Source organism: Diceros bicornis, chromosome 4 (genome assembly GCF_020826845.1).
Source record: "Diceros bicornis minor isolate mBicDic1 chromosome 4, mDicBic1.mat.cur, whole genome shotgun sequence".
Lineage (NCBI taxonomy): Eukaryota > Metazoa > Chordata > Mammalia > Perissodactyla > Rhinocerotidae > Diceros > Diceros bicornis.
In genome coordinates this window covers 60,025,661-60,044,158 of record NC_080743.1, presented here as the reverse complement: position 1 = coordinate 60,044,158, position 18,498 = coordinate 60,025,661, and the positions used below count along the sequence as shown (strand labels likewise).

Below are 18,498 nucleotides of genomic sequence, written 5' to 3'. Positions count from 1 at the left end.
GGCAGAGATTGCTGAAGGGGAAGGCAGTGAGGTGGGGTGAGCACCCTCTGCAGCAGGCTGGATGGGTGCAAGACTGCAAGTGAAATCATGTCCTCGCCCATGGCGCAGGCCTGTAGCAGCTGTGTGTGTGAATTTGGGTCTGTACTCAGGGCCTCTAACCTGCTCCCTGTGTGTCCTGCCTGGCTGAGGACTAACCCACCTCCACTAGGGGGGTTCCAGGTCCTGTCTGCAGTGAACAGAGCCTTGTTCTCATTCTCTGGGCCAGAACTGGATCCCAAAGCAGTCCCACCAACGGACTTTCTTGGTGGGAGTGGCAGGCAGGGCTCCAGGAGGGCCCAGGGCAGAGAGATCAAGCTGCTGGCCCTAGGATGCACAGCCCAGAGACTAGAAGAACCCTTGCCTGCCCTCTCAGGCTGAGTGGGTCCAGGGTGACGGGTCACCTGGACCTGACCCTGCCTCTCTATTTTCTGTTTAGTCAGCTGTCCCAGCCCCCAACTTTGCCATGCCCGTCACGGTGCCCGTGTCCAATCAGAGCTCACTGCAGTTCAGCAATCCCAGCGGCTCCCTGGTCACCCCTTCCCTGGTGACATCATCCCTCACGGACCCACGGCTCCTGTCCCCCCAGCAGCCAGCACTACAGAGGAACAGTGTGTCTCCTGGCCTGCCCCAGCGGCCAGCCAGTGCAGGTGAGGGGCTGATGGGTGAGTAGGTGAGGTAGAAATGAGGTGAGGTGGGGACTTTGAGATTCTGTTTTCAACAATGAGTGTTTCCCTTCACCCACCACAGCAATCTCCCATGTTTGTGGCTCCTGAGGGAGGGAACTATGACTCCTTCCCCTGTTGAGTCCCTAAGACTCACTCTGGCTGGGGGTGTCCTGTCAGCTCGTCATGGTTCTGTTTCTCCTTCAGGGGCCATGCTGGGGGGAGACCTCAATAGTGCTAACGGAGCCTGCCCCAGCCCTGTCGGTGAGTGCAGCGGCCCTTTTGCCTGGGGGTGGGCTAGGGTCTGCCTGCTCAGTGGCCTCAGGGGTCCAGGGACCAATAAGGACCTGGATTAGAGGAGAAGAAGATCCCAAGACCTGAGTTAGATATAGAGTCTGAGGATTTTTAAGCCCTGGCATTTTTTTGTCTTGTAGCAGTGATTGGTGATGATCAGCAGAGATGTAGGCTCAGGGAATTCTGAGCAAACTGTGAGAATGGACCAACAATTCTAGTTGGAGGAGAAGATCCAAGCTTTTCCAGTGGAGTGAGGGCGTCTGGTTGGGATGTGGAGGATGCGAGTATCTGGCGCTGCTGACAGACAATAGGCACGGGCTTGCGCATATGCAGACATTCTCACTCTCATGAAAATATCCAGACATTAGATGTGCACTTGTGAGCACACATCTATAAGCCACAGAAGAAAGCTTGTTCTCCCCTTATCCCCCCATCCCCAGCAGCTGACAGCCCCCTCCTGCCCTGTGCCGTTGTCCGGCTGGTGACTATGACTTCGAATGTCACCATTGACGTCACCCTGACATTCCTGCCATTCCCAGAGTGATCCGGGAATTGGGATGGAGACAGCTACACACTTCCAGGGCAACAGAGTGTTCTCAGGGGACAGAGCAAGGTGACACTTCTGACTGTGGTCACCCGCACATCTCTGAGCTTTAGAATCCCCCAGCTTAGCCCTAGGCATCATTTAATACTCCCGTGGCAGTAATTATGTACTGGGGTCAGGAAATAGGGGAATGGGTGAATACCCTTCCCTCTCCAAGGAGAGCGCCAAAGAAGTGCCTGCAGACCTTAAGGAAACAGTGATACTTATCCGCCCTCAAGCCAAGCATGTGGAAAGCTTTGTGGCCCTGCACAAGTCATTACACCTCTGCCAACCAGGTCTCAAGTTTTCTCTTCTGTAATAGGGCTAATGATACATGTCCTGTCCATTTTGAAGGATAAATAAGATAATATGTGTGTGAAAGCCCTGTGTAGATTGTGGAGTGTGGAACAAATGTAAAAGATAGTTATTATGCTTGTTATTTCCAGTCTAATTATAGTGGTGGCTGTGTTAATCAATCCCCTGGTGCCAGTAACAACACCACCACCAGTGAATGGCTTATAGTCCCCAGAGCTGCGGGTGTCCCGTCATGTGCTCGTCCAAATCACAGCATCCCCAGCTCATGGCAAAGGGAGCAGTCTGAGTGGTTGATTTGCCCTGGTGACCAGGATCCTCATCGAGGCCCAAATTCTAGGCCACCACCCCTTCTCCAACCTGGGTCCCTGTGCCCCAGTTGGGGGCAGGTTGTGGGATCAGAAGGTGCAGGACTTCCTGTTCGTGGAGACCAAAGAAGAGAAAAGGCAGGGAGAGGCTTGGCTGCAGAAGAACCTCTTGGCCATTGTGGTTTCCATTTCCAGTTGTTCCTACAACCTCAGAGCTCCTACCACCCAGCCTCATCACACATAGCTTAGAGGCAGGGCAGGGGATGAACCCAATGATTTAGGAATAAGGGCTGTTCTCCCCTTACTCCAAGACAGGGTGGTTTTAGGGGAGAATCAGAGAGCTCTGCACCCCCTCAAAGCCTGCGCATGGCTTTGAGAGGTTCTGGGTGACAGAAGTACTGGCATGGGGACCGTTAATAGGGCTGAGGGGTGGGTCCATGTTTTCTCTTTTACCCTCATCTCTTCACTTCCCCAGGGAATGGCTACGTTAGTGCTCGGGCTTCCCCTGGCCTCCTCCCTGTGGCCAATGGCAACAGCCTAAACAAGGTCATCCCTGCCAAGTCTCCGCCCCCACCCACCCACAGCGCCCAGCTTGGAGCTCCCAGCCGCAAGCCCGACCTGAGGGTCATCACTTCCCAGGGAGGGAAGGGGCTGATGCATCACTTGGTGAGTGGGTGTCAGGTGGAGGGGTGGGGCGGGAGATGGGAGGGTGGGGAGGGAGGAGAGAGCCAGCCTCCGTCAAGAGGGATGAAGGTTAACCAGCAGTTAGGACTTCCCCAGAGAGAGCATGGACGCATGGCTTTTCATGAGCTTTTTCTTCTCAGAGGGCCTTACAAGAGGTTGGAACACAGAAGTACCAGCCTCAAGGGCAGTAAAAAGGGACAGGAGGTGGGAGAGAAGGTTCTGTGATGGGGAGGATGATAGGAGGGATTTGCCATTACAGCGGAGGGATGGGAATTAGACTGAGGATTTCCTAACTGGTGGACATAGGGATGTGGCATCTTCTGGAAATCAGTCAGGACAGTGAAGAGTTCTGTCTTAGGATGGGGAGAGCCATCCTGCTCCTATGCAAAGAGATAAATGGCATGGCCATGGGGATAGGGGTGTGAGGGGAGGGCAGAGGCTAGAGACTGAACCATCCCCTTGGTTTTATTTCTGCTCCCAGACTGAGGACCATTTAGATCTGGTAAGTGAGGCTGTGAGATGTTTGCTGTGGCTTTGAATTCTGGGTCAGCCCATTGCTCTGTGGTCCCCCAGCATGGAGTATGTGTGTGCCCTTGTCCTTTTGCCTGTGTGTGTAGTGTGCTTTGTTTGTTTATTTGGTTATTTGCCAGGAGCTGTGCTCAGTGTCAAGTGGGATACAGAGGTGAATGGGGTGGGATGAGGGGTTAGACATGCATGTGTGTGTAGCTGTGTGTATGTGGATGTCTTTGTGTGATGTTACATTCATACAGACACACCGTTCTCTGTGTGTACGTGTGTGTGCGAGGGCAGTGGGCCCACCCCAGGCCTCAGAGATCCCATCGCGATGTGTCCCAAGATGCCTAGATTAGGCTCTTGGACCAAGGGCTGGACCGTACTTGCCCTCTGATTCCACTCAGGCCCACTGAGCTTTCTTGGAGCCCAAGACAGGGACCTCCTTAGAAGGGGTGCCAGCTGGACAGTAAAATCAGTTTTCTAGGGGAAGCTAAGGCCCAAGGCAAGGCCGGAGTTTTCCTTGATGGGGGGGCTTCCCCACCTCCCCTCTGTTCCCTTGTGCTCCCTCCTGCACACAGCCCGTCTCACAGGCACTCAGAGGCATACACAGCCGCTCTTTCTTTCTCTCACACACACACGCTTACATACTCACCCTCAGCCAAGAGTGGGGTGGGGGGCTCCTCCCTCCCCAGCTCCCTGACGGGAGGCCAGAGAGGCTGGAAAAGGCAGGCAGGCTTTGGCGGCCAACACGGCGGCAGTTTCGGCCCCAGCGTGGAGTTGGAATAAACAAGTGACTCAGCGGCAGATGGAGCTGACAGCCCCACACACGTGTGTGCATACACGCAGGCACACGCCACGCCAGGCCCCGCATTCCGCTCGCAGATGCCAGCACACTCCTACCAGGGCGTGTGCTGCAGTGTGATGGATGGGGAGTAGACTCCAGAGGGACTAGCCAGGAGAAGAATGATGTCTCTCCCTGTCTCACTCTACCCTAGGAGACTGGGCCCAGGGTTGGTGTGGGGGCCACAGGGCCAGCATATGCGCCTTGCTTTTTGCACGTGTGTAGGTGTAAATGGATCTGTCTGTGCACGTTCTCTCCATGGCTCTCGGTGTCTCTGTGAATGCATCAGCGTGTGTTTGTGTATCTACGGGAGGCCTCCATGCGAAGGCATCCCACCTGAGCCTTGGGATTCAGGGACCCCAGCTTGGCCTTGGAATGGAGGGCCGGGATAAAGCAGCCCACCCATCTTCCACCTCTTGACAGACAGTTTTCTCCTGCAGAACAATGCCCAGCGCCTTGGGGTCTCCCAGTCTACCCACTCGCTCACCACCCCAGTGGTTTCCGTGGCAACACCGAGTTTACTCAGCCAAGGCCTCCCCTTCTCTTCTATGCCCACCGCCTACAACACAGGTGAGTGTTTGTGTGATATGTAGCTGTGTGCACTTGGCCTTGGGAGAGAGGTGGGACCAGAGACGGAAGATGAGATGTTCCCTGGGAGATGCCCCAGTCTGAGGAAGGCAATTGATTTGGGGAAGCCCCTTCCTGATTAAGGTTGCCAGATTTAGCAAATAGAAAACATGGCCTGTCCACTTAAATTTGAATTTCAGACAAAACGGTGACTAATTTTTTAGCATAAGGATGTCTTTGGGACATACTTTAGCAGAAGTATGTCTTTGGGACATCCTTATACTAAAAAATTAGTCATTGTTTTGTTTGATATTCAGATTTAACTGGGTATCCCTTATTTTGAATATAGGACCTAATGGAGAAAGGAGGCCCTCTCCTTAGGGGCCTCTCCCATCTGAGGAGGAGCCAGGCCAGAGGTGGGCTGAGCAGATGATTCAGGCCAACCAAGGGTGAGGAGTGGGGAGGGGGACATGGTCAGTTCAGCAAGGCTTCCTGGGGGAGATGAAGGAATGAGGGAGAGGAGAGACAGGGAGGCTGAGGAGGCCAGAGAGGACGCATGGTCAGGAAGATTTATCCAGCTTCCTAGGAAAGCCACGTGGGGGCTCCAGAGCAGTGGGGAGGAGGAGGAAGGGGATCTTTCACCCCGATGTTGGCTTGGTGGTGGAGTGATGAGAGAGGAGGGGAAGAGGAAGACTGATGAGGTTGGGGAGAGGGCTCTGAAGGTGAAGAGTCACTTGGAGACATGGGAGAGGTCTTTAAGTAGAAGAATTCAGACAGGACACCCAGTACCTGGGCCGTCCTGGGTCCCCAGGGCTGTCCTGGCCTGTGTCACCCACCCACACCCTCCCAAGAACAGCCTGTGACACTCTGAGCCATCCTTCCCTGCACGCCAAGCTGCAGTGTCAGAGTGGACTTCCCAGCGGAAAATGCCTTGTCACCTTGTTTCAGAGCATTTTTGTGGCCAAGGAAGCTGGTCTCTTTCCCACTGAAGAGACCTGTGCCCTTCCCTAGATGCTCTCACCTGTGAATGGCTTGCGTTAGAGCTGTTTTGGGATGAGATCTGACTAGACCAAAAGACCCCTAAACTTCTCCCTCCTCCCCAAGCCCCCATTCCAGAGTTGAACCATATTAGGTCCCAGACACCAGTACAGATATCCACAAAATCCCACCTCTTCACGATGAGTAAAAATCCAGAACCCAGCCCTGTACATAGGAAAGTCCCTTGGGGCAGGTAAGAGAGCTGGAGGAACAGCCTCATGTTGAGGGGCAAGACTCGGGCATGTGTGTCTGTGTCCAGATTTTGTCATCCAGGTGTCTGTAAGCGCCTTGTCCCTTGTGTGTGCTCCCATGCGTGCACCCACTCCTGGGATGTTATGTCCTCCGGCAGCTTCAGAGAGAACCTCTTCAGATTGCCAGTCTCCTCAGGTGTAAGAGGTGTGGGTGGACAGGAGGTCTCTGACACTCTTCCCGCCCTGCCAGCTGGGGTTCTGGGGCCCAACTAGAAAAGCTGGCCCCTAAAGGCAGGCGGGGGTGGTTGGCAGAGGGCAGCACAGACCACTTTTTGGGAGCTCTCGTTTATTTGGGAATTCCATGGTGGTGGTTTTCTGTCATCTTCTTGGGTCCCCCCCAGTCTTTGTGAAGCAAGAGGGAGGTTAGAGGGTGTCCATGAACCTGGGACAGGTGCTCAGCCAGGCTAGACTTTAGACTGTTTGTCACTCTGGTGTGAAAGCAGATTCTGACCCTGGGCCTGACCTTGGAGCCCTGCTGGGAAGCGTGCGGGCTTCCGCACGTCCTCTCAGAAACCAGGGCTCCAGTTCCTCTAGCTGCAGGAGGAGTTAAGCAGACCTCAGGTTAAACAGCAGGTGTTTTTCAGGTGACCCTAGGTATATAAACAAAACCCCAGCGAACACGATAGTGTTAAGTTGTTCACTGTTTACAGTCCTTGGCCCCAGATCAAGTTCCGGCTGGGGATGATCTGGCTACGGTAATGTCTTGGGTAAGGGATGGGCCTGACCCCTTGTTGACACTGGCGGCAGAGGTCTGGCTGTGGTCACTCTAGGGGCAGACCGAATAGGCTGCCAGGTGGCCTGTGGGCCATGTTCCTCCTGGCCCCAGGAGGCAAGCCTCCGGGTAGATAGGGCTGGAGTATGGTAGAAAGTACAGGCCTGGGAGTTGAGTCTCTACCACTGACTCGCTGAGGGGTCGGCAAGGCACTGTACTGTTCTGGGCTTGGCTTCCTTGTCTGTAAAGTGAGGGTTGGAAATAGTTGGTCCTAGGGGCCCCTTTCTACCCTTGCTCTGCTTTTAAATATAAGCATCACAAAGCTCCTGGCTGACGTTGTTATGAGACCAGAGGCAAGTATGGACCATCTCTGGGGTGAAATTCAAAGGTAATAAGGAGGCCTGGGGTCTCGTCTGAGCTCTGCCATTGGCTTTCTCTGTGCCCTGGGGTGAGCACCTCAAACCTGAGGCTGCACTTGCCTCATTTGTAAATTAATAACAACAATAGGTACATCTTTTGAGTATTAACTACGTGCCGGACACTGTTCTACACGCTTTGTGTGTATTAACTCACTCAGTCCTTACGACAGCTGTGTGGTGCAGGCAGGATTATTGCCTCCAGTTTATAGACACAGAGTAAGTAGCTGCCCACGGTCACATGACCTGTAAGTGGCGGTGGCCAGGAAGTTTGACCTCATCGCTCGTGCCCTTCACCTGATTGTTCTGTTGCACAGATAATACTGTCCTCCCTGTAAAGACAGAGGTGGAATGGGTGACCCCTTGAGTCAGAGCTTGCTGGGATGACTGGGGGCTGCTCATGCCCTCACCACCACAGCCCCGTCGCCTGCCCTGTGTTCCTCAGGGAAGACATTTTCTAAACTGTCCCAAACAGGATGCAACATGAAACATAATAGTGCTGTGTAAATTGTGAAACATTTCATTGTTCTGTTTGTTCTGTGACAGTGCAAACATCACAGTTTCTTCATAAAGACAGAAATTTTAGAAAATAATGAGTGCTACCTCATGGGGAAACCTGCCAGCACCTTGGCCAGCTGTGCTGCAGGCCTGTTTCCCTCGCCGCCCCTCTGCTCTTGCAGGCCCTTCTCGAACCCTTGCTGCTACTTATTTTATGTGCTGACAGTCTTCAGGAGACTCGGGGACTTGGCAGAAGGTGGACTGGTAGTCACAGTAATTTGCTTCGGACGCCCCATTCACCTAGCATTTACCAGGGCTCCCCTCTATCTCAGAAAGGCACTTGACCTGGCAGTTGACAAGATGACAGTTACATATGTATGAGACCTTCCCTGCTTACCATTTTCTCTTTCTTTTTTTTTAAATTGACATTCTAAAAGTGATACCTACACATGGTAAAAAAGAAAAAAATTTAAACGCTATTTTAAAAAACCACCTCTCTTTGCATCCTGTTAAAAAACAGCACCTCATGATTATTACGATTTGCGTTTCTTGAACTGTGAGTGCCATCTTTGCTGAATTTGTATGGGTTTATTTAATTATTCACGTCTATCATTAACAACGCCCCCCATCTCTGTGGTCCTCCTGGAGGTGGCTGCCTGGGGAAGCCTCAGTCCTTTCTCTCCCACTGCAGGCGGCTTACCCTCACTTTCCCCCCACCCCGTGCAGATTACCAGTTGACCAGTGCAGAGCTCTCCTCTTTACCAGCCTTCAGTTCGCCTGGGGGGCTGTCGCTAGGCAATGTCACCGCCTGGCAACAGCCGCAACAGCCCCAGCAGCCGCCACAGCCGCAGCCTCCGCAGCCCCAGCCGCAGCCGCAGCCGCAGCCCCAGCCGCCCCAGCAGCCGCAACAGCCACCTCAGCAGCAGCCCCACCTGGTCCCCGTGTCTCTCAGCAACCTAATGTGAGTCTTTGGGGGTGCCATTTGAGTGTTTGGGAAGGGAGAGTTGAGAGGCGGGAAGAGGAGGGGCCTCTAGAGATGGGGTCCCTTCAGAGTTGTCTGTCATCAGTGGACAGCCTGTGAGGCATCAGGTAGCGGCCCTGGAGTCCCCTGTACAGGCCTGGGAGACCCACCCTCAGCCCTTCTCAGCCAGCCCTGGGGTGGGGGTGGGGGACCCCAGACTGCAGAAGGTGACATGAGATAGAAAGAGAACTAATATGACTTATTTCTCTTCTATTCCCTTCCCTTGGCCCTCTCTCTTCTGGTCTCTCTGTCTTCATCCACTTGTCTCTCCCCTCCCCTCTTAACCCCATCCTCCATCTTATTCTCTGTCCTCTCTCATTCTCTGTCTTGTGACCTCCCATCACTTTTTCTGTTGCTCACCTCCTCTGTTTCTGTCCCCTGTACCCCATCCCCATCGCCTGTCTCCAGCCCGGGCAGCCCCCTGCCCCATGTGGGTGCTGCTCTCACGGTCACCACCCACCCTCACATCAGCATCAAGTCGGAACCAGTGTCCCCAAGCCGTGAGCGCAGCCCTGCGCCTCCCCCTCCAGCTGTGTTCCCGGCCACCCGCCCTGAGCCTGGCGACGGTCTCAGCAGCCCAGCTGGGGGCTCCTATGAGACGGGGGACCGGGATGATGGACGGGGGGACTTCGGGCCCACACTGGGCCTGCTGCGCCCAGCCCCAGAGCCTGAGGCTGAGGGCTCAGCTGTGAAGAGGATGCGGCTCGATACCTGGGTACTGTAGCATCATCCCTCCTGTCTGCCATTGTCTGCTACACCCAGGGACTGCCCTGTATGCCCCCCAACCTGTCTTATCTCCCACCTAAGAGGCCTTGTGGCCAGCTAGCCCTTCCGTCAGCACTTTTGAGGCAGCACCGACACCTTTTTACCCCTGTCGAAGGCCCATCTCTTCCCTTCCCTCCAGCATCAGTCCTTCTGCTCAATGACTTCCTGCCCTCAGGGCTGGCCCTGCCACTAGAATCCTGGCCCTACGAGGAGAGGGAGTGGGGGCGCATACCCCATAGCCTGGGCCACCCCCTCACACCCCCTTCTCCATCTCCTCTCTTCACAGACATTAAAGTGACGATTCCCACTCCCCTCCTCTCAGCCTCCCTGATGAAGAGTTGACAATCTCACCGCCCACCCCTCCCTGTCCTGGGCTCCTTCCGCTCGACCCCCACTTCCTTTCTTGTGCTCCGTGTCCTGTTGACGGTTACATTTGTGTATAATTATTATAATATTATTATTATTATTATATTTTTTTTAATTTGGATTCTCGCTTTGGAGAGGGGGATGCTCCCGTCTCCTCTTTCTGCGCCCCCGGCCATTTTCACTGGCTGAGGGGGGCTTTTTTTTTGCGGGAAGGGAGGGACACTTTGCACGTTGTACACATATGCTGCAGGAGGGGGTGGGGGGCCCGATAGGCCTTTGGGAAAGGACAGGTGCCAAGCCCTGCATGTGGAGCCCTCCCACCCCATCCCCCAGATAGAGAGAAATAACCAAAAAAAACTACCAAACAACAAAAACTCCTTACAATAGACTGAAACCCCAAAGTCGGCTTGGTGGGTGGGTTTGTGTTTCGGCGGGAAAGTGAGGCAGAGGTCCTGAAAAGGGTCTCTACTTCTGGGCTGTTCCTGTGGCCACAGGCGCGTGGGGCAGAATACCCAAGCCTGGGCCCCAAATGCCTCTGCACACACACAGTACACTCTAGTGATTCTTGTGTGAGCTGCACCCCAAGGTGTCGGGGTGCTGGCCGAGCTTTAGGGTTGGGAGGGCTGCCTGGGAATCTGAGCCTGGGGGGAGGGGTTTGAGGTGGGGGCCTCTCTGAAGCACATTTGGAGAGAAAGACAGAGCCATGAGGAGAGGGCCGAGGAGGGGCGAAGGGTTGGTGTGAGGGGTGAAGCTCGGTTCCTCTCCCCCAGCGTTTTCTCTAAGATATACAGTGCAATAGCTCCCCTTCCCTCCGGTGACACCAGCCCCGCAAAGCTGGCCACAAAGTGCGGGGAGAACTGGGGGGAGGAACTCGAGTGAGGTGGCTCAGCCCCAGCAGGCCTTGGGCACCCTGGATGCCTGAGGACGGGAACCCCTCCCTCCAGGGGCAAGTGTGAGTGAGGGGACTTGCTCTTCCTTGCACGTGCACATCCGCAGGGGAGGGGACGTTGGGGTGGTGTGTGAGGGTGGGAGAGGGTATGGAGGAGGTCCGCAGAAGGCCCGCCTCCCTTCTTTCCTCCTTGGCCCCTCTCCCCAGCCCTCCTCCTGGCTCCTTCCGCTCCTGACCCGCCTCTCTGCTCCTGGCGCCCTCATTGTCTCGCTACCTCCTGTCCCACCACCCCAGGCCGCATCCCACCTTCCCTCTTGGCTACTGTAATTGTAAATAGCAACCTTTGGAAAACATTAGCAGTGTAACAGTCCAGGAAACTGTTTTTTTGTTGTTGTTGTATTGATATGAAATGAGATTCTATTTTTGTCAAAGTATATTGTAATAATAATGACTCAAACGGCCTGTACTGTACAGATGAGATTCTTCTGCTGTTGTTCTTGCTCCCTTCCCCTCCCCCCGAGTCCGCCCCTCTCTGCTGCCTCCCCAGTGGGGGCAGCCGAAGCGTGGGGTCCTGAGACCTCGGGCTGGATCACAGATCAGACTGGAGGGGGCAGGCCCCCAGCCTGCGATCCACCCCCCCCCCCCGCCGCCCTCAGGGGCCTGGCCTGGGGTGACGTGGGCAGGCAGACTGGGGTCTGCCGCACTCCTTCACATAAGCCCAGTTCCTCTGCCCAAGGGGTACAGTGCTCCCTTGGGGTTTCATCCTAGTGGGAAAGTAGAGTTAGACAAGGCCCAGTTTTGTGGTAGGTGACTGTCTTTGCCCGCCTCTATGACCCAGCCGCTTGCAGTATTCTGACACTTGATGCAGGGAAGGAACCAGAAGCAGAGGGGTGTGTGTGACCGCACATGTACCTGAGTGTGTTCACCAGGGCATCTGGTATTTGTGTGACTGAATGTACCTTTGTATTTATGTGTGTGTAAGGTTGCATGGGTGTACCTTTGTGTGTCTCTGAGCCCATCTGGGCATATACGTGAATCTTTGTGTGAATTGAGCTCTGAGGGCATCTGTGTGCGTGTGTGTGCGTGCACGTGTGCCTGGGTGTTTGTTTACAGAGGGACAGGTGGCTGTGGCAGCCACACAGCCCTGGCTTCCAGCTCCATGACCCTCCTTCCTGAGCCTCATTCCCTTCTCCCCTGCTCCTTCGCCTCTTCTCACCCTCCGCTCAGATATGTTGATACTGCAGTTAGGGGGTATCTGGCATTTGGCCTCTTCGCTTCTCCCTACAGCCCTACTTGTCCCGGGGCTCCACGCACAATTGTCCACCCAGTCCCCACACATTTACACACAGCTCCCTTTCCTGGAGTACCCTCTTCCCCCACCCCAGTCCTGCTTTCAGCGTGACGCTCACGTTCCTCTTCCTCCCTGAAGCTTTGTCCTCACCTGGGCAGTGATCCTTGTTTACTCACAGCTTAACCCTCTGCTGATTGGGCACACAGCATGTCCAGTCTTCCTGAAGTTTCCTAGAGGGAGTTTCAAGAATTGATGAGATGTGATTGGGGCCTTGAAAGAAGCCAGGGTGTAGTCTTGTGCATGCGTGCATCCCAGAGCCTTGCCCAATGCCTGGCACAGAGTTGGCACTCAGTAAATGCTGAATGGGTGAATGGTTGAATGATGGGTGCTCGATAAACGTTGAATGACTGGCCTTCCCTTCTCAGGCTATTCCCGATGTCAGTCTGCCCACCTGTGTAGGCTGGGCTTGGCCACCATTAAACACGGGGCGGGGGTGAGGGCCCCTGCGGTTCACGGTGCAATATTCACCAGTTTTGCCCTCTGCCATGTACCGGCAAACCTGGCTTTAGATTACCATGTGTGGATGTGTTTGTCTTTTCTTCTCTATCCCTGGGGGCAGGGGTGGTCTGTGAATGAATATGTGACATTTCTGCAAGTCACTATCCCAAGGTTTCTCTTGGGGGTGGGGGCTCCTGGCTGGCCAGATGAGTGGGTCCCTGGGAACCCGGACCTCAAGTGGGGACTTCATTTCTTCTTCCTCTCACAAGCCAAATTTGCTTCCACCCACTCCTTCCTCCGAAGAACTGGGCATTTGCCAAAGTAATCACTGGAGTCATCCAATGCCCCTCCCTTCCCAGGTTTCCCACAGCTTTCAGGGACAGTGGGCAAGAGGACCCCCTCCACAATGGAACACACCATTTCCCCTCCCCCCAGCAGTGCACTCAATGCAGCGAGACTGACCCCTGACCCTTAACCAGCCCTCCCCACCTTGGACAGGAAGGAAGTAATGCACCTTCTCTTGCTGATTATTTATTTGTTTGGAGAGACAGAAATGATGTAAAAGTGTATCTAGAAATATCTATATCTATATATTTTTAACTGACTCTTTGGAATCCCCTGGGGTGGATGGGGGGTGAATTTAGGCTTTCATAGAGGGGAGGAGACACGGAGCCTGGGAACTCTGTCCTCCCCTCTGCCACCTCTCTACCCCCTAAGCAGTTGTAGAAGGAATGGGATTTGTATGGGGGGAGGGGGCTGGAATGGAATGTTATATGGAGAATCTGGATTCTCTCTGTCTTCCCCATTCAGGTCCGGGGAGGGGGGGAGAGGGAGGGGGGACAGGCCATGGAGGTGCCCCACCCCCAAACCCGACAATCACCCACACTCCTGGGGCTCCTCCTGGGTCCTGGGCAGGGCGAGTCCAAGTGTGTGGCTGTTGATTTGTTTTCAATATTTCTTTTCGTGCTGTATGGTGATGCTTTCTTAGTATTCTACACAATAAGAAAAGACTAAGTCCTCGAGATTCTTATGAGTTTTGTTTGAAAACTCTTTCACTATATTTGTTGTAAAGAGGTTTACTATTAAAAGAAAAAGAATACACGTTTCTGATACTTCGGCTTGGGTTCTGGTTTCTTTGGTGCGGTCCGTCGGCTGAGGAGGGAAGAAAGGACGCTGCCACAGTGAGAGGCAGAGCTTCCCCTTAGCAGGAGAGAAGGTGGGTAGCCTGCGGGGTGGGCTCTTCATGGTGTCTGAGGTGGGGTTTTCAGGTGAGAATTTCATCCAGGTGCTCTGTCAGAAGCAGAGGCAGCCCCAAAACTAAGGAGAGTTGTCTGGTTAGAAACCGGAGGAAGGATCCTGGGACATAAGAAAAACAGACATCCCACCCAAGGCCAGGTCAGGAACAGGACCGTGTGCAGTGGGGTGAGGAGGATGGTAGAGGACCTGCAACTACTGAAAACTTTTCCACAGCAGCAGCTTGCCCAGGCACCATGTTAGGCACAGATGGATCCCACCTTCACAGCCCCCACAGAGTTCGCTCCAGCAGGGGCATCTGCCCTTCCCCTTCCTTTTTTTTTTTTTTTTTTTGTGTGTGTGTGTGTGTGTGTGTGTGTGTGTGTGAGAAAGATGAGCCCTGAGCTAACGTCTTTTGCCAATCCTCCTCTTTTTGCTGAGGAAGATTGGCCCTGGGCTAACATCTGTGCCCATCTTCCTCTACTTTATACGTGGCACGCCACCACAGCATGGCTTGATGAGTGGTGCATAGGTCTGTGCCCGGGATTCAAACCTGTAAACCCTGGGCTGCCGAAGTAGAGTGTGCCAACTTAACCGCTATGCTACCAGGCAGGCCCCCATCCCCTCCCTTTTGAAGCTTTAACAGTGCCAGGGGGCCTCTCCCTGCCCTCCTCACATATCTCAAAGGGCGCATCCACCTGGTGCCTTTTGGCAGGGGCTGGCGGCTCTTATTCCTGCCTCCCTGCACCCTGTGCCATGGGGCAGATGCAGGGGCAATGGAGGGAAGTGCCTAGAGCTTGGCTCACTACCAACAGGGTCTGGCCTCTCCTCTGTACCAGGCCCATGCCAGGTGCTGCAGAGGCAAAGATTGGGTGTGACTGGCCCATATACAATGGCGGAGACAGGCCTACAAATGCCTAAAATCCACATCCTGTGGTTAATGCTTCAGTTGCTGCAGGAACACATGGGGGTCGGGCAAGTCACGGAATGTCTTCATGCCTTGGGTTCCTTATCTGCAAAATGGGGTGATCTGTAGCAGTCCTGCCTCCCTCCCAGGGTCACTGCAGACTTCACCTCCCTTCTCCCTCAGCGGCAGCAGAGATGAAAGATGAGCTGAGCAGGAAGGAGTTAAGATACTATCCTTCAGGTGAGGCTCCCCTGGAGGCTGCCTGTGGTAGCAGCTTCCAAGATGGCCTCCAACTACCCCAACCTGGTCCTCATGCCCTTGCGTAGTCTTCCCCCACACTGAGTTATGGTTGGTATGAATGACCAATAAAAGACAGCAGACGTGATGATATGTGATTTCTGAGGCTAAGTCATGGATTCCACCTCTCTCTGTCTCTCATCATTTGCTCTGGGAGATGCCAGATGCCATGTCATGGAACACTTAAGCAGCTTTGTGGGGAGACATGACAAAGAACTGAGGCCTCATGCCAACAGCCATTTGAGTGAGGTCCTCTTCTCCTCTGTCCTTATAGTTCCCAAGCTTCCCCAGACATTGCTATAGGTGAGAGGCCATAGGCAGGATGTCACCCATGCCCATGAGGTAACCACAACAGCCCTGACCTAACATCCAAATCCTGAGCCAAACCTCTGTCCTTTGTACGTCTCATATCTGCTCCTCAGACTGTTTGGCCTGCCCCTCATTCCCTATAGGCATCGCCCCTGATATCCTGGGGAGGCATTACTATTGCCCATAAGTATTTCCTGTTCTCTTCCCCTTCCTGGACACACAGAAGACTGTATTTCCCAGTTCCTGTGTAGTCAAGCAAGGTCACTGGACTAATTCTGGCCAATAGACTGTAATGGGAAGTAATGTGTGTCACTTCTAAAATAAAGCTGGTACATGATTCTCCAAGTGCTCTTTCCCTGTGTGGGAACTGTGGAAGCACATTAAAGCAGCTGGATCGCTAAGCTGCCTTAAGGTGTTGTCCAGCACCACAGTGGACTTGGTGTGAATAGAAAGGAAATGTGTTGTGTTAAGCCACAGAGATTTTAGTATTGTGTCTGCAATATAATCTACCCTATCCTGACTGACGGAGTATCCATTCACACCTGGACAATCTTGAAGCCCCATCTACTGCATATCCCCTGTGGTGCGGTACAGAGACCTGGGGACTTGACTTAGCCCGGAACTGGTTCAACTCCTAGCTCTGCCACTTACCAGCTGTGTGGCCTTGGGCATTCACAATCTCCCTGATTGTGAATGGGATACAGCCACTGGTTCATTGGCTGTAAGAGCTAATAGCTGCCAGTTTTCTCTAACCCCTGCCTTTCCCTTCTCCAGTCCATCCTCCCATCTTTGGCACAACTCTGGTCATCTATGCACCTCAGGGTTCTCCACTGCCCACCATTTAAGTCCAGACTCCTCAGCCGGGCTCCCAGGGCCTTCAAAGAACCAACACCACCTCTTTTCCAGGCTTAGTCTATGCCTTCCTGCTGTGCACCCCTTGGACTCTAGGCTGGCCAGGCAGACCACTCCGTCCCTTGACAGATCCTTTCTATCTTTGCTGATGCCATCCTTCTGTCTGAAATGCAGCAAACATGTATTATGCACCTACTGTGTGTGAAACTCTTTATCAGGCACTGAGGGTATAGAGAGGAAAGAGCTCCTGCCTCTCGGCAGCTCACAGTCTAGTGGGGACAAGAGCCAAGGGAAGGGAACCAACAGTTTTAACTCTTGAGTCAGCAGTCTGTGTTAAATGTCACATCAGAAGGATATGAGTGGGCTGTGGGATCAGAGACGAGGCACAGCCAAATCCAAGCTAGTGGAGATCACAGGAGGCTTCTCAGAGGAGGTGTTTGAGCTGGATTTTGAAGACATGCAGGAGTTTCCTGGGCCAATGAGGGCAGGGAAGTCATTCCTGATAGCAGGAATAACATGCAAGGTGTAGAGAAAGAATGGTGCAATTAGGAAATCGAATACTGTCGTGCAGGCCAAAGGGATAGCAGGTAAAGCTGAAGAGGTAGGCAGAAGCCTCATTGTGAAGGGCCCTGAGTGCCATAATTTGGACTTTATGCTGCAGAAGATGTTTGGTCATCAGAGGATTTTAAGTAGAGGAGGAACGTGATCAGATTTGCATTTCAGAAAGCTCCTGCCAGTTCAAGCTCCCTCTGACAGTAGTACTAAGAACCAGTTCGAAGGAATGCAAAATTGAGGCTCAGTCAGGGTCCTTTACGAGTGCGAGGATGAATTTAGTAGATATTTAAGAGGTAGAATAACAGGACTTGGAAACTGCCCGGTGAGGGTAGAGGAGGAAGGAAAAGGAGGAGGGTCAATGACTCTCAAAGTCATGCTTGGACTACTGACTGGATGTGGCTCCAGACAGGGCCACCAGGTATGTCCGGGGCAGATGAGATTCACTTCAGACAACCTGACTCAGAGGTGTACATGGAAGCCAGTGCACCATATTGATAGATGGCCATCCTGTTCAGGCCAGCAGGGTGAGGTCACACCATGGGTCGGGAGAAGGTTTTCTGAAGAGGGAAGCCATTCGTGGTGTTGGTCACCGTGAAGAAGTCGTCCTCAGGACATGGGAACTCCAAGGACCATGGAGAAAGGCTGGGGGGCCAGGCAAGAAGAAACTCACATAGAGGGCCCCAAGCTGCATATGGGTAGTGGTGGTGTGGAGGTGAGACAAACCAGAAATGTGTTTCCTATCTGTGATCTCCTAATTTACTAAAGAATTGCCTGACTCACTACTCTTGTCCTAACTTTGAACAAGGGAAAGCTCATTGGTGCATTCTTTGGGGCATCAAAGGGAAGGAGGGGTGCTTTACTTCCCAAGGGTAATTGCAGGGTTGGGCGTGGTGGTCAGTGGTATGGGAGCCTTAGATCTCATTCTAAAGGCCAGACACCCAGTGCAACCCTAGACGTCATTGGTTTTCCTTTTTTTTTTTTTTTTGTGAGGAAGATCAGCCCTGAGCTAACATCCATGCTAATCCTCCTCTTTTTGCTGAGGAAGACCGGCTCTGAGCTAACATCTATTGCCAATCCTCCTCCTTTTTTTTTTCCCCAAAGCCCCAGTAGATAGTTGTATGTCATAGTCGCACATCCTTCTAGTTGCTGTATGTGGGACGCGGCCTCAGCATGGCCGGAGAAGCGGTGCGTCCGTGCACGCCCGGGATCCAAACCCGGGCCACCAGTAGCGGAGCGCGCGCACTTAACCGCTAAGCCACGGGGCTGGCCCTGGTTTTCCTTTGATAAGGGAAGATGACACCTCTTTACTAGCTACCTGGAGGATATTCAGGAGGGACTAGCTGGTAGGTGGATAGATGGATGAACCTCAGGCTCAGGACAAGACCTAGGCCAGCGATGAGAGTAGACTTGTGAAACATCAGCCTAGAGAGTACCTTAACCTCTCCATGCCTCAGTTGCTTCATACATAAAATAGGTTTCTGTGAGATTTAAATGATACATATAAATCACTTAAAACCATTCCTGACCCATAATAAGTGGTCAATAAGTGTTATTATTTTTATTACTGCTATTTGTCAAAGACATGAAAGCAGATGAGCTGACGGGTAAGAAGAGGTCTATGGGCAAAAAGCTGCTCTACACCCCTATTTCTGTCTTTGAAACCTTTCCTATCCTTCAAGGTTTCACTCCTACAACTTTCTCTCCCTAAAACTTTTCCTGATTTCCTCTCCTACCCAGCTGGCTGTGTTCTTCTTCTCAGATGAGATGCGTTAGGAACCTGCCCCTTCTTTATAGCAC

The 18,498-nt window shown here is 53.2% G+C and overlaps 1 protein-coding gene across 4 annotated transcripts in view; it reads left to right on the top strand.

Moving 5' to 3' along the window:
* Positions 1-13,660, top strand: part of MEF2D (myocyte enhancer factor 2D) — a 33,221-nt gene extending 19,561 nt beyond the window's left edge. For 2 of the 4 annotated variants that reach the window (XM_058539455.1, XM_058539456.1), the window contains exons 5-12: positions 476-686; positions 909-965; positions 2,674-2,864; positions 3,364-3,384; positions 4,677-4,806; positions 8,445-8,679; positions 9,148-9,454; positions 9,791-13,660. In XM_058539455.1, the coding sequence (XP_058395438.1) occupies positions 476-686; positions 909-965; positions 2,674-2,864; positions 3,364-3,384; positions 4,677-4,806; positions 8,445-8,679; positions 9,148-9,454; positions 9,791-9,802 (1,164 nt within the window). In that variant the 3' untranslated portion in view covers positions 9,803-13,660. The remainder of the gene's footprint in view (positions 1-475; positions 687-908; positions 966-2,673; positions 2,865-3,363; positions 3,385-4,676; positions 4,807-8,444; positions 8,680-9,147; positions 9,455-9,790) is intronic. The other 2 variants (XM_058539459.1, XM_058539458.1) reach the window with 2 other exon arrangements.
* Positions 13,661-18,498: the final 4,838 nt, after the last annotated feature.